The 14,139-nt window shown below is 30.5% G+C and overlaps 1 protein-coding gene across 1 annotated transcript; it reads right to left on the bottom strand.

Annotated features, from left to right (window-relative positions):
* Window positions 1-2,097: 2,097 nt before the first annotated feature.
* On the bottom strand, window positions 2,098-3,333 carry LOC119601890 (diacylglycerol kinase A-like). The gene has a single exon (XM_037953128.1). The coding sequence runs from the start codon at window positions 3,331-3,333 to the stop codon at window positions 2,098-2,100; it is 1,236 nt and encodes a 411-aa protein (XP_037809056.1).
* Between the last annotated feature and the right edge of the window lie 10,806 nt (window positions 3,334-14,139).

The following is a 14,139-nucleotide window of genomic DNA, read 5'->3' as shown; positions in this document are numbered from 1 at the left end:
TCAGTGGTATTATTGACATTGTTCCTTTTTGCTTGAAGTCGGGTTGTTACTTTCAAGACGTTTTTGACTTCTATATTTTTTATATCATTAAATTCAATGCGGGACAGTGCGTCTGCCGCATGGTTATCTCTTCCCCTAAGATACTCTACGACAAAGTCGTATTCTTCAAGGTCAAGTCTCATCCTCATTAATTTAGATGACGGATTTTTTAAAGAAAATAAATAGGATAGAGGCCTGTGATCACTTCGAATCAAGAACTTTTTCCCATAGATGTATGGTCGAAAATATTGTATTGCCCAATGTATGGCGGTAAGTTCTTGCTCTATAGTTGATTTATTTGATTCGCCTTTTGTAAAAGCTTTTGAGGCGAAGGCAATAGGCATTTGCATGCCATTGGTTTCTTGGCTTAGAACAGATCCGCATGCAAATTTACTTGCATCGGTTGTTATGCAAAATTGTTTTGAAAAATCTGGGTATTGCAAAATATGTGGGCTCAAAAGTTGAGTTTTGAAATAGTTGAATGCTTTTTCACATTCATGAGTCCATTCAAATTTTACGTTTTTTCTAGATAGTCTAGTGATATAACGAGAATATTCTGCAAAATAGGGAATAAATCTCCTATAATAATTGCAGAATGCTATAAAGCGTTTAGCTTCATCAGCATTTTTCGGTGTAGGATAGTTTTTAATTACTGAAAATTTTTCGTCATCTGGTAAAATACCCTTGTTTGTACACTTGTGACCCAAAAACGTTACCTCTTGACGAAAGAAGAAACACTTGTCAGGGTGCAGTTTTAGGTTATACTTTTTACACAAGTTAAATACATCTTTAAGATTTTGCATCATATGGGCAGTAGAACATCCGATGACAATTAAGTCATCCATGTACACAAAAGCTTGGATGGGTGACAATCCAGCAAATGCTAGTGTCATCATCCTTTGAAATGAGTTAGGTGCCACTTTTAGTCCGTAAGGCAATCTTTTAAACCTGAACGAACCATTATCAGTAGAAAAGGACGTGATATCTCTTGATTCGTCTTCTAATTCTATTTGATGAAACCCAGAGATAAGATCTAGGCATGAAAAATATTTTGCTCTACCTAATTGATCTAATATGTCATCTATGCGAGGTAATGGGAACTTATCGGCCATTAATTTTTTGTTAACTCCCCTATAGTCAACTACTAATCTCCATCTTTTATGATTATTACCTGGTAGGCTTTTCTTAGGCACCAAAAGTAATGGGCTATTATAATCAGATATAGATGGTTCTATTATGTCGTCATCTATCAGTTTTTGGACTTGCTTATTGATTTCCTCCTTTTGAGAGTGAGGAGTTCGGTAATTTTTAATATAAACTGGTTTTTTATCATTAAGGCGCAATTTTTGTTTATAAAAGTTGTTGGTCGTTATTTTATCCGACTCAAGCGCAAAAATGTCTATAAACTCAGAACATAACTGTGTTAGTTCCGTTTTTTACGAAATCTGGAAATTTTTTTGATAATTTCTTCAGTTTTTCACTGTTGTTATTATTTTTATTTTCCGAACTAACGTTGGCTATTCTATAGTCACTAAGTTTTTGAACTTTAACTTTGCAGTTTTGTATCATAATATCCCTGTCAGTTACGTTAATGATTTTCACTAGAGGGTTAGACTTTGTTGTTATGGTGTTTGCTATAAACACACCGTTTTGGAGCATTTGTTGTGGTACAAACACAATTAATAGGTCTTGTTCACCGCTAAAGTCCAATATGCATTTATACTTCCTGATGAAATCCATACCTATAATTCCGTCTCCGAGTATCGGAAAGTTGTCTTCAACTACATGAAATTCATGTTTAATTGAGATATTTCGTAATAGGAGTTCGGTTTTAACTTTTCCAATCGTGGTTATTAAACCTTGTCCTATTGTGTTGATGTTCACTTTTTCATTTTCCGTTATAGGATCATAAAGAACTTGACTGCGTTTTATTATTTTTTTTATTTTTTATTACCGAAATGTCCGCGCCAGTGTCTACTAAAAGTGTCGACATAGAGTTGTTCATTGTTGAACGTGGTTTAAAATAGCTGTAGGAGTTGATATTTATATTATAAATCTTTATTGAGTATCTTGGGGGTCTTGCCCGTTTTCCGAATCATTTTCAGATTCATTTTCAGTGACCATTGTATTGATTCTATTATTTTGATTTCTACCGCGATAATTATTGTTGCGGTTGCCCGTATGATTGCCAGTATTATTGGTATTATTCTGATACCATTGGCGTCTGTTATTGTTATTGTTTCGGCGATAGTTTTGGCTTATATTCCCAGGATTATTTTGATTAGAATTTCTAGTATTATTTAACCTATTATTATATCCCTGGGGAAATTGACTATTTTGTCTTTGTCTTGGAGGTCTATTTTGAATTCTACTGTATGCTAAAATAGAGTTAGGCTGACCGTAAGCTTCGGTACAGCTGCTTATAAATTTTGACATTACTTCATTAAGGTCATGGAATGTTCCTGACTCCATAATGAGTTTTACTCTGTCATTGGAGGCATTTTTTATTATAGCTTTTGTTGCTGTGTTTGTAGCGTACTTTGTTGCAACGTTGGTTGGTAATCCGTCTTTTATATAGGATGTTTCTAATTTCCTAGTGAGATCTTCGATCTCCTTGGCGTAAGCTGTGGCAGTCTTGCCCAGTTGTCTTACGTTCATTAGTTTTGCAGTTACCACATCCACGGATTCACCTTTGACTGTATTCGAAAGTTTAGCTATTATTTCCGATAGAGTTGTTTCGTCAGAAATTAGGTTACGGGCTGTACCACGTAGTTTAGTTTTAACTAGCTGAATTGCCAAGGCCTCATGGTTTTCCCTAATAGTTCCTACTAGATTTAACGCGTCCAGAAAGCTTTGAAGGTTCTCTGCCGAGCCATCAAAGTTTGGTATAAGTTTAGAGGCTGTGTTTAGAAATTCAACTACTGTCTGTGTCATTTTGACTGAAGATGTTTGATTTTGTTTCACTTCAATAATTTCGGGTAGAGGTACAAACTCTATTTGTTCATGTATACTCTGGGGTACTTGTATTTTTAGACCTTTACGTGTTGCAACGTTTAGTAGTTTTTCACGTATGTCCAGATAAAAAGAGTCGGCGAAAGTTTTATGAGCCTGTGTCAGTCGTGAATAGTTGACATTAAACAAGACTCTTAGTTGTTCTAATTGTTGCACAAGAATGTTAAAGTGTTTATTCACAGTTTCTTGTTTTGTGTCTCTATCAGTGTTTATACACTTATAAGACCTTTGGAATCTTTCTTTTATTAGTCGTGCTTTATAAATAATTTGTTCCCATTCCATTTAGCCTTTTGGGAATTAACATGAGACAGATTTTAATTGAAATTATGTAAGTAAATTTCTATAATCAAACAAAAAAAAAAAATTTTTCAGACAGGTAGGAACGCATAATTATTAATAAATGTTAATGGGCTAATTATGATAAATAATAAGGCTCAAATATAGAATTAAGCGAACGAGGTATAAGATAAAAATTATGTAAAAATTCATTGCTTTGGAGCTTGATTTTTAGACTTTGTCCAAATCTACACCCATAGACCGTCTTAAATAACTTTTTTTTAGAGATTTTTTATGTAATTGGTATAGTGTGACTACTAGTTGTAGCGCTGGGATACCTATTATGATACCCAGATATACTATTGGGTATTCTATTGAGACTTTCACCTCATTGATCACATTAGCATTAGGGTTTGTGATTTTAGAATCGTGATTACCCATGTTGTGATTCTTCACGATGAGAAAAAAAGGATTTAAAAAAAAAAAAAATAAGTTCATACAAGAAATGTCAGCGTTCGTTTTTCACGTTAATGTTTACAAAGTTTTCTAAAAATGATAGGTAACAATTCCTAGATAGTAACGTGAAGGTTAATAAGTTGTGTAGTCTGGGGTCGTGTTAGTGCTTATATTAAGGGAATGGATGGCACCGCGTGGCATACTGTACACTCATATGTACCGTCGTACCAGGCACTGTCAACCATGGGTCAAAACCAATTTTAGACCCAACTAGGTTTAACCCTTAAATTTATGCAGTACTGGAGGGACTCGTAAGTGTCGCAGTAATGCAGTTTTAGTATAATTATAATTACTTAAAATTTAGTGTTATTCACCGCTCCATTTACAATATTTTTTTTTTGAAATAAGGCTTAATTATCTTAAACAAAAATAAAATATGTTTTTATAATAATTTAAGTATTTTAAAGTTGAATTCATTCTGCTGCTGAAAATCCTGCTAATGTCCTTTTTTGTTTTTGTTGTTGTTTCTGCTATTCTTGTTATTGTAGTTAAGGCTCTACATGTTGAAAAGCTGTCTGTTGCTTTTCTAAGATTTTAAGGCTTTCATTGGTTAATGTGTTTACTCCTTGTTGATTTCCTTCGAAAGAGAGTGTGGGGAGGGCAAGAGTAATATTTTCTAGTTGTTGCCTCTTCCTTTTAAAGTTGTTTTTGTGGAAAAAGCCTTTTTGTTTGTTATTATCTTTTATTATTTTGAGTCTTTTGGGGTTTTTTTTTTTAGAAAAATGTCTTCTTTTTATTGTATTATATTTAGCTTTTTCTTGTTATTTTTCAAATGTTTTCTTTTTTTTTTATTTGGTGGGCTTTTTTTTTTTTTAATGTATTTTCCTTAAAGTTTTAACTGAATTTGTTGTCGGTTAATGTCATTTTTATGTTTTTTTTTTATTATAAATTACTGCGTGTTTATTTAAATTTAAATTTTGTCTTTAAAAGTCTATTTTATTATATATCACTTTTGAACTCAAATTTAGTAATAATTTATAGTTTATAAAGGGATTTTTATTATATAAACAATAAATAAACTCCTGGCAGGATCGCCATGTAATATTTGTAATATTTGTATTTATTATTTATTAAATGGAACGGACACTTCTGTGTCCGTTCTCTTTGAATGAAGTTCTCTTAATGATAATAATTTTACTTACTTAAATTCTACTAACTCTAGCTAACATTGATTATTCTTTGCTTCTTCATATTTCATGTTTCCCACCATGAAATATGAAGAAGTTTATTTAATCAGAGACACATGTGTACGAATTCTGCTGGCTAAGCATTTTCCCATAGCCAAACAACTATGTTGTGTGTGTCGACTTTGAGAAGTACCCTACATATGTTCACACTACAGTATCATTTCAAGAAAGAAAAAGTACCAAAAGTGGAATAAATTCTACTTTTGTGGAAAGTACTAATAAAAATAGTTTTACCCGTTCTTTCCCTTTTTTACCGCTAAATGTACAAATTTCCAAAAATCCCTCCTTAATGGATCTACATAACCAAAAGCACATCTACTGCCAAAATTTCACGATTCTAGGTTCAGCCGTTTGGGCTCATTAATTTTTGGGTTCATTTTTGAAGTGATATATATCGAGATCTATATATCGTATCGGCTTGAAATTTGGACTATGCTTTCAGAGTATATATATATATATATATATATATAGGTTTTTAGTAGGTTTTGTCTTATAATATATATATATATATATATATATATATATATATATATATATATATATAGCCGATACGATATATAGATCTCGATATATATCACTTCAAAAATGAACCCAAAAATTAATGAGCCCAAACGGCTGAACCTAGAATCGTGAAATTTTGACAGTAGATGTGCTTTTGGTTATGTAGATCCATTAAGGAGGGATTTTTGGAAATTTGTACATTTAGCGGTAAAAAAGGGAAAGAAACGGGTAAAACTATTTTTATTAGTACTTTCCACTAAAGTAGAATTTATTCCACTTTTGGTACTTTTTCTTTCTTGAAATGATACTCTTTGTATGTTCTATAATATGAATTCAAAACACATGATTATGAAACATACAATGAATAAGATTCTTTAATAGAGAACTTTTTAGTAGTTTTTGTCTTATAATTGGTACTTTTTGAATTTTCTAAAATATTCAACCTAGGAACGTGTATTTAATTTTGGTTAGGGTAGCGAAGCACCCAGGGTATGCTAGTAAGATATAAAGTTAATTGTGATAGTTTTTTCTGCAGACATGAATTTGTTTAACTGGAACTTTTTGGGATGCTTGTTGCATTATGTAAGTTGTTTTTTCTAAATTGTTTCTATATTTATACTTACAGATTGCAAATTATTTCTCCGAATTTCTGTGTCAACCCATTTACTTATGCCATTCCAGTTGGCAAGATTATACATTGGGACTAGTTTTGTTCTTTGAATAATTGAACCATAAATTTGGCAAGTTATTGGAACATGATCGGAATTTAGAAGACCTGGATGAGTTTCGATTGAAGATATGTTTAAATTCGAGTTTGTAAGTAAGAGGTCTAGAACTGAAGGTTGAGTATTGTGCGTAACGTGTGTAGTTGTGTGGAGAATGTATATTATAATTAGAAATCAACTGGTGGTTATACAGCCTTCTACCAGCGGTGTTAATTTCTTTATAGTTCCAGGAGGTGTGGTGAGCGTTGAAGTCTCCAAATATGAAAAATTCAGAATTTGGGTCTGTAATCAAGTTTAAATTATCTATGAAAGTATTCGAGTAGCGAGGACAGTATGCAGATGTGAATTTGATTGGCCTGTTGTTAATAAAGATTATAATAGAAACGTTTTCAATATTAGTTGTTGATGCCTTTAATATATTATGATGGGGTATTGTGTTTTTTATTGCTATATGTACACCGCTGCCATAATTTAGTTATATATATATATATATATATATATATATATATATATATATATATATATATATATATATATATATATATATATACACTCCCCGCTCACTTAAACAGGTTTACTATTTTGTTTACATTCAAATTAATTTTTTGCAAAAAATAATGGACTAATTGGTTATATTAAAATTTTAATTAATAGCATAATGTCTTATGTATCACTAGATAGACAAACATTAGTGCAATACTTAATAACCGATTTTTAAAAGTTTTTTTTTCTAAAACACTACGTTTTTGGACAATTTTTTTTTTTTTTTGGCTTATTTAGGTTCATCATCTTTAATTTACAAAAACAACAACAAAATGCATTTTTCAGTAAACTTTTTTATTTCTATAAATATTTTTACAAGGTTTTAGAAAATATTGAGTAAGAAACATATCCGCCGTTACTTGAGATAAAGAGTTATTAAGATTCTTAAGTAATGACAAGGGAATTTCGGTCCAAGCCTTTTTAGTTCCTTCAATTTAGGCTTCTTTTGTGTTATACTGTCTACCCGACCTATAGCCGAAACATTTTCAATAATAAATAGGTGAGATGATTACGGAGGCTATTCCAAAATTTTTACATTCTGGCATCGAATCCATACATTTACAGCCCTGGCGGTATGGATCGGGGCATTATATTTTTGAAATATCCACGGCAAGGGTTCAAAGATATCCGAAAATGTGAAAAAGCTGTTTCCAGTATGGCATTACAATTATTACAATTCCTACTAGATGAAAGAAATTGAAGCTCACATGTCTCATAATACGAAATTGCCCCCAATACATCCAACATCCTCCACAGCTATGCAGACAACTCAGGTAGAGCTCTTAATTTCAAAAATCATAAAAATAATTATTATATCGATCTGGACCTTCTAAATTAAACTTTTTTTCATCCGAAAAAAACAAGATGTTGATATTGCTTTTTATAACTATGTGTTCATGTGCAAACTGAAGAGGGGTTTTCATTACGAGTGGCAATTGGAAAGGTTTTATTAATTTTTTAATATTGTTAAAGCCTTGGCCCTTCTTACAATACGTTTTACTGCAGCTAGGCTTGCTGTAACAACCACTTTTTATTAAATTTTTGCTGCAGAATCACTTGACTTGGAGCCAGATTTTATGAAATCTCTCCTGTCTTCTTTTGTTATGACTCCATATGTACGTTTATTAATGTTTTCTTAATATTCATTCTAAATTTGCCCAATTTTTTGCCAAATTCCTGTGATTTTAGACAGTGCCCGTGTTCTGTAACTTTCGAGTCGAGAATAAAACATTGGAATATTAGAGTCTTCCACTTTTTAGTTGCGTGATTCAAATAATTTTTAAACTAAACATATTACAATTAACGAAAATTTATTTGAATTACGTATGTTCACTCTGTTTTAAACAAGACGATTATAAATTTTTCGAATTTTTTTGCCGATTCGAAAGTTACAGAACACAGGCACAGTTTCCAAAAACGCAAAAATTTTGCCATTTTAATCTTCAGTCAATGGCTTACCGCAGCCTATTTTTTAAAAAATATATGTCTATATTCACAGACACCAGAATATGAATAGATTTTTTCCACTGCCAGCAGTAAACTGATTTATATATCGAGCCTGAAATAGTAATTTATTCATATATATATATATATATATATATATATATATATATATATATATATATATATATATATATATACACTCCCGCTCACTTAAACAGGTTTACTATTTTGTTACATTCAAATTAATTTTTTGCAAAAAATAATGGACTAATTGGTTATATTAAAATTTTAATTAATAGCATAATGTCTTATGTATCACTAGATAGACAAACATTAGTGCAATACTTAATAACCGATTTTTAAAAGTTTTTTTTTCTAAAACACTACGTTTTTGGACAATTTTTTTTTTTTTTTGGCTTATTTAGGTTCATCATCTTTAATTTACAAAAACAACAACAAAATGCATTTTTCAGTAAACTTTTTTATTTCTATAAATATTTTTACAAGGTTTTAGAAAATATTGAGTAAGAAACATATCCGCCGTTACTTGAGATAAAGAGTTATTAAGATTCTTAAGTAATGACAAGGGAATTTCGGTCCAAGCCTTTTTAGTTCCTTCAATTTAGGCTTCTTTTGTGTTATACTGTCTACCCGACCTATAGCCGAAACATTTTCAATAATAAATAGGTGAGATGATTACGGAGGCTATTCCAAAATTTTTACATTCTGGCATCGAATCCATACATTTACAGCCCTGGCGGTATGGATCGGGGCATTATATTTTTGAAATATCCACGGCAAGGGTTCAAAGATATCCGAAAATGTGAAAAAGCTGTTTCCAGTATGGCATTACAATTATTACAATTCCTACTAGATGAAAGAAATTGAAGCTCACATGTCTCATAATACGAAATTGCCCCCAATACATCCAACATCCTCCACAGCTATGCAGACAACTCAGGTAGAGCTCTTAATTTCAAAAATCATAAAAATAATTATTATATCGATCTGGACCTTCTAAATTAAACTTTTTTTCATCCGAAAAAAACAAGATGTTGATATTGCTTTTTATAACTATGTGTTCATGTGCAAACTGAAGAGGGGTTTTCATTACGAGTGGCAATTGGAAAGGTTTTATTAATTTTTTAATATTGTTAAAGCCTTGGCCCTTCTTACAATACGTTTTACTGCAGCTAGGCTTGCTGTAACAACCACTTTTTATTAAATTTTTGCTGCAGAATCACTTGACTTGGAGCCAGATTTTATGAAATCTCTCCTGTCTTCTTTTGTTATGACTCCATATGTACGTTTATTAATGTTTTCTTAATATTCATTCTAAATTTGCCCAATTTTTTGCCAAATTCCTGTGATTTTGGACAGTGCCCGTGTTCTGTAACTTTCGAGTCGAGAATAAAACATTGGAATATTAGAGTCTTCCACTTTTTAGTTGCGTGATTCAAATAATTTTTAAACTAAACATATTACAATTAACGAAAATTTATTTGAATTACGTATGTTCACTCTGTTTTAAACAAGACGATTATAAATTTTTCGAATTTTTTTGCCGATTCGAAAGTTACAGAACACAGGCACAGTTTCCAAAAACGCAAAAATTTTGCCATTTTAATCTTCAGTCAATGGCTTACCGCAGCCTATTTTTTAAAAAATATATGTCTATATTCACAGACACCAGAATATGAATAGATTTTTTCCACTGCCAGCAGTAAACTGATTTATATATCGAGCCTGAAATAGTAATTTATTCATATATATATATATATATATATATATATATATATATATATATATATATATATATATATATATATATATATATATATATATATATATATATATATATATATACACTCCCGCTCACTTAAACAGGTTACTATTTTGTTTACATTCAAATTAATTTTTTGCAAAAAATAATGGACTAATTGGTTATATTAAAATTTTAATTAATAGCATAATGTCTTATGTATCACTAGATAGACAAACATTAGTGCAATACTTAATAACCGATTTTTAAAAGTTTTTTTTTCTAAAACACTACGTTTTTGGACAATTTTTTTTTTTTTGGCTTATTTAGGTTCATCATCTTTAATTTACAAAAACAACAACAAAATGCATTTTTCAGTAAACTTTTTTATTTCTATAAATATTTTTACAAGGTTTTAGAAAATATTGAGTAAGAAACATATCCGCCGTTACTTGAGATAAAGAGTTATTAAGATTCTTAAGTAATGACAAGGGAATTTCGGTCCAAGCCTTTTTAGTTCCTTCAATTTAGGCTTCTTTTGTGTTATACTGTCTACCCGACCTATAGCCGAAACATTTTCAATAATAAATAGGTGAGATGATTACGGAGGCTATTCCAAAATTTTTACATTCTGGCATCGAATCCATACATTTACAGCCCTGGCGGTATGGATCGGGGCATTATATTTTGAAATATCCACGGCAAGGGTTCAAAGATATCCGAAAATGTGAAAAAGCTGTTTCCAGTATGGCATTACAATTATTACAATTCCTACTAGATGAAAGAAATTGAAGCTCACATGTCTCATAATACGAAATTGCCCCCCAATACATCCAACATCCTCCACAGCTATGCAGACAACTCAGGTAGAGCTCTTAATTTCAAAAATCATAAAAATAATTATTATATCGATCTGGACCTTCTAAATTAAACTTTTTTTCATCCGAAAAAACAAGATGTTGATATTGCTTTTATAACTATGTGTTCATGTGCAAACTGAAGAGGGGTTTTCATTACGAGTGGCAATTGGAAAGGTTTTATTAATTTTTTAATATTGTTAAAGCCTTGGCCCTTCTACAATACGTTTTACTGCAGCTAGGCTTGCTTGTAACAACCACTTTTTATTAAATTTTTGCTGCAGAATCACTTGACTTGGAGCCAGATTTTATGAAATCTCTCCTGTCTTCTTTTGTTATGACTCCATATGTACGTTTATTAATGTTTTCTTAATATTCATTCTAAATTTGCCCAATTTTTTGCCAAATTCCTGTGATTTTAGACAGTGCCCGTGTTCTGTAACTTTCGAGTCGAGAATAAAACATTGGAATATTAGAGTCTTCCACTTTTTAGTTGCGTGATTCAAATAATTTTTATAACTAAACATATTACAATTAACGAAAATTTATTTGAATTACGTATGTTCACTCTGTTTTAAACAAGACGATTATAAATTTTTCGAATTTTTTTGCCGATTCGAAAGTTACAGAACACAGGCACAGTTTCCAAAAACGCAAAAATTTTGCCATTTTAATCTTCAGTCAATGGCTTACCGCAGCATATTTTTTTAAAAAATATATGTCTATATTCACAGACACCAGAATATGAATAGATTTTTTCCACTGCCAGCAGTAAACTGATTTATATATCGAGCCTGAAATGAGTAAGTTATGCATAGATATATATAGAGAGAGATAGAAGATAGATAGCGAGGAGATAGAGAGAGATATATAGAGAGAAGAGAGATAGAGAGAGAGAGAGATAGAGATATAGATAGATATAGAGATCTATATATTAATTAGATATAGTATAATAGATATACGATATATATATATATATATATTATATATATAATATACATATATATATATATATATATATATATATATATATATATATATATATATACACTCCCGCTCACTTAAACAGGTTTACTATTTTGTTTACATTCAATTAATTTTTTGCAAAAAATAATGGACTAATTGGTTATATTAAAATTTTAATTAATAGCATAATGTCTTATGTATCACTAGATAGACAAACATTAGTGCAATACTTAATAACCGATTTTTAAAAGTTTTTTTTTCTAAAACACTACGTTTTTGGACAATTTTTTTTTTTTTTTTGGCTTATTTAGGTTCATCATCTTTAATTTACAAAAACAACAACAAAATGCATTTTTCAGTAAACTTTTTTATTTCTATAAATATTTTTACAAGGTTTTAGAAAATATTGAGTAAGAAACATATCCGCCGTTACTTGAGATAAAGAGTTATTAAGATTCTTAAGTAATGACAAGGGAATTTCGGTCCAAGCCTTTTTAGTTCCTTCAATTTAGGCTTCTTTTGTGTTATACTGTCTACCCGACCTATAGCCGAAACATTTTCAATAATAAATAGGTGAGATGATTACGGAGGCTATTCCAAAATTTTTACATTCTGGCATCGAATCCATACATTTACAGCCCTGGCGGTATGGATCGGGGCATTATATTTTTGAAATATCCACGGCAAGGGTTCAAAGATATCCGAAAATGTGAAAAAGCTGTTTCCAGTATGGCATTACGAATTATTACAATTCCTACTAGATGAAAGAAATTGAAGCTCACATGTCTCATAATACGAAAATTGCCCCCAATACATCCAACATCCTCCACAGCTATGCAGACAACTCAGGTAGAGCTCTTAATTTCAAAATCATAAAATAATTATTATATCGATCTGGACCTTCTAAATTAAACTTTTTTTCATCCGAAAAAAAAACAAGATGTTGATATTGCTTTTTATAACTATGTGTTCATGTGCAAACTGAAGAGGGGTTTTCATTACGAGTGGCAATTGGAAAGGTTTTATAATTTTTTAATATTGTTAAAGCCTTGGCCCTTCTTACAATACGTTTTACTGCAGCTAGGCTTGCTGTAACAACCACTTTTTATTAAATTTTTGCTGCAGAATCACTTGACTTGGAGCCAGATTTTATGAATCTCTCCTGTCTTCTTTTGTTATGACTCCATATGTACGTTTATTATGTTTTCTTAATATTCATTCTAAATTTGCCCAATTTTTTGCCAAATTCCTGTGATTTTGAGACAGTGCCCGTGTTCTGTAACTTTCGAGTCGAGAATAAAACATTGGAATATTAGAGTCTTCCACTTTTTAGTTGCGTGATTCAAATCATTTTTAAACTAAACATATTACAATTAACGAAAATTTATTTGAATTACGTATGTTCACTCTGTTTTAAACAAGACGATTATAAATTTTTCGAATTTTTTTGCCGATTCGAAAGTTACAGACCACAGGCACAGTTTCCAAAAACGCAAAAATTTGCCATTTTAATCTTCAGTCAATGGCTTACCGCAGCCTATTTTTTAAAAAAATATATGTCTATATTCACAGACACCAGAATATGAATAGATTTTTTTCCACTGCCAGCAGTAAACTGATTTATATATCGAGCCTTTGAATGTAATATTCATATATATATATATATATATATATAATATATATATATATATAATATATATATATATATATATATTATATATATACACTCCCGCTCACTTAAACAGGTTTACTATTTTGTTTACATTCAAATTAATTTTTTGCAAAAAATAATGGACTAATTGGTTTATTAAAATTTTAATTAATAGCATAATGTCTTATGTATCACTAGATGACAAAACATTAGTGCAATACTTAATAACCGATTTTTTAAAAGTTTTTTTTTCTAAAACACTACGTTTTGGACAATTTTTTTTTTTTTGGCTTATTTAGGTTCATCATCTTTAATTTACAAAAACAACAACAAAATGCATTTTTCAGTAAACTTTTTTATTTCTATAAATATTTTTACAAGGTTTTAGAAAATATTGAGTAAGAAACATATCCGCCGTTACTTGAGATAAAGAGTTATTAAGATTCTTAAGTAATGACAAGGGAATTTCGGTCCAAGCCTTTTAGTTCCTTCAATTTAGGCTTCTTTTGTGTTATACTGTCTACCCGACCTATAGCCGAAACATTTTCAATAATAAATAGGTGAGATGATTACGGAGGCTATTCCAAAATTTTTACATTCTGGCATCGAATCCATACATTTACAGCCCTGGCGGTATGGATCGGGGCATTATATTTTTGAA

This window comes from Lucilia sericata, unplaced genomic scaffold (genome assembly GCF_015586225.1).
Source record: "Lucilia sericata isolate MDLA Ls3-8-SP2 unplaced genomic scaffold, ASM1558622v1 Contig000197F_arrow, whole genome shotgun sequence".
Classification (NCBI taxonomy): Eukaryota; Metazoa; Arthropoda; class Insecta; order Diptera; family Calliphoridae; genus Lucilia; species Lucilia sericata.
The sequence above is the reverse complement of the archived record's forward strand: the minus strand, read 5'-3'. Positions and strand labels throughout refer to the sequence as shown.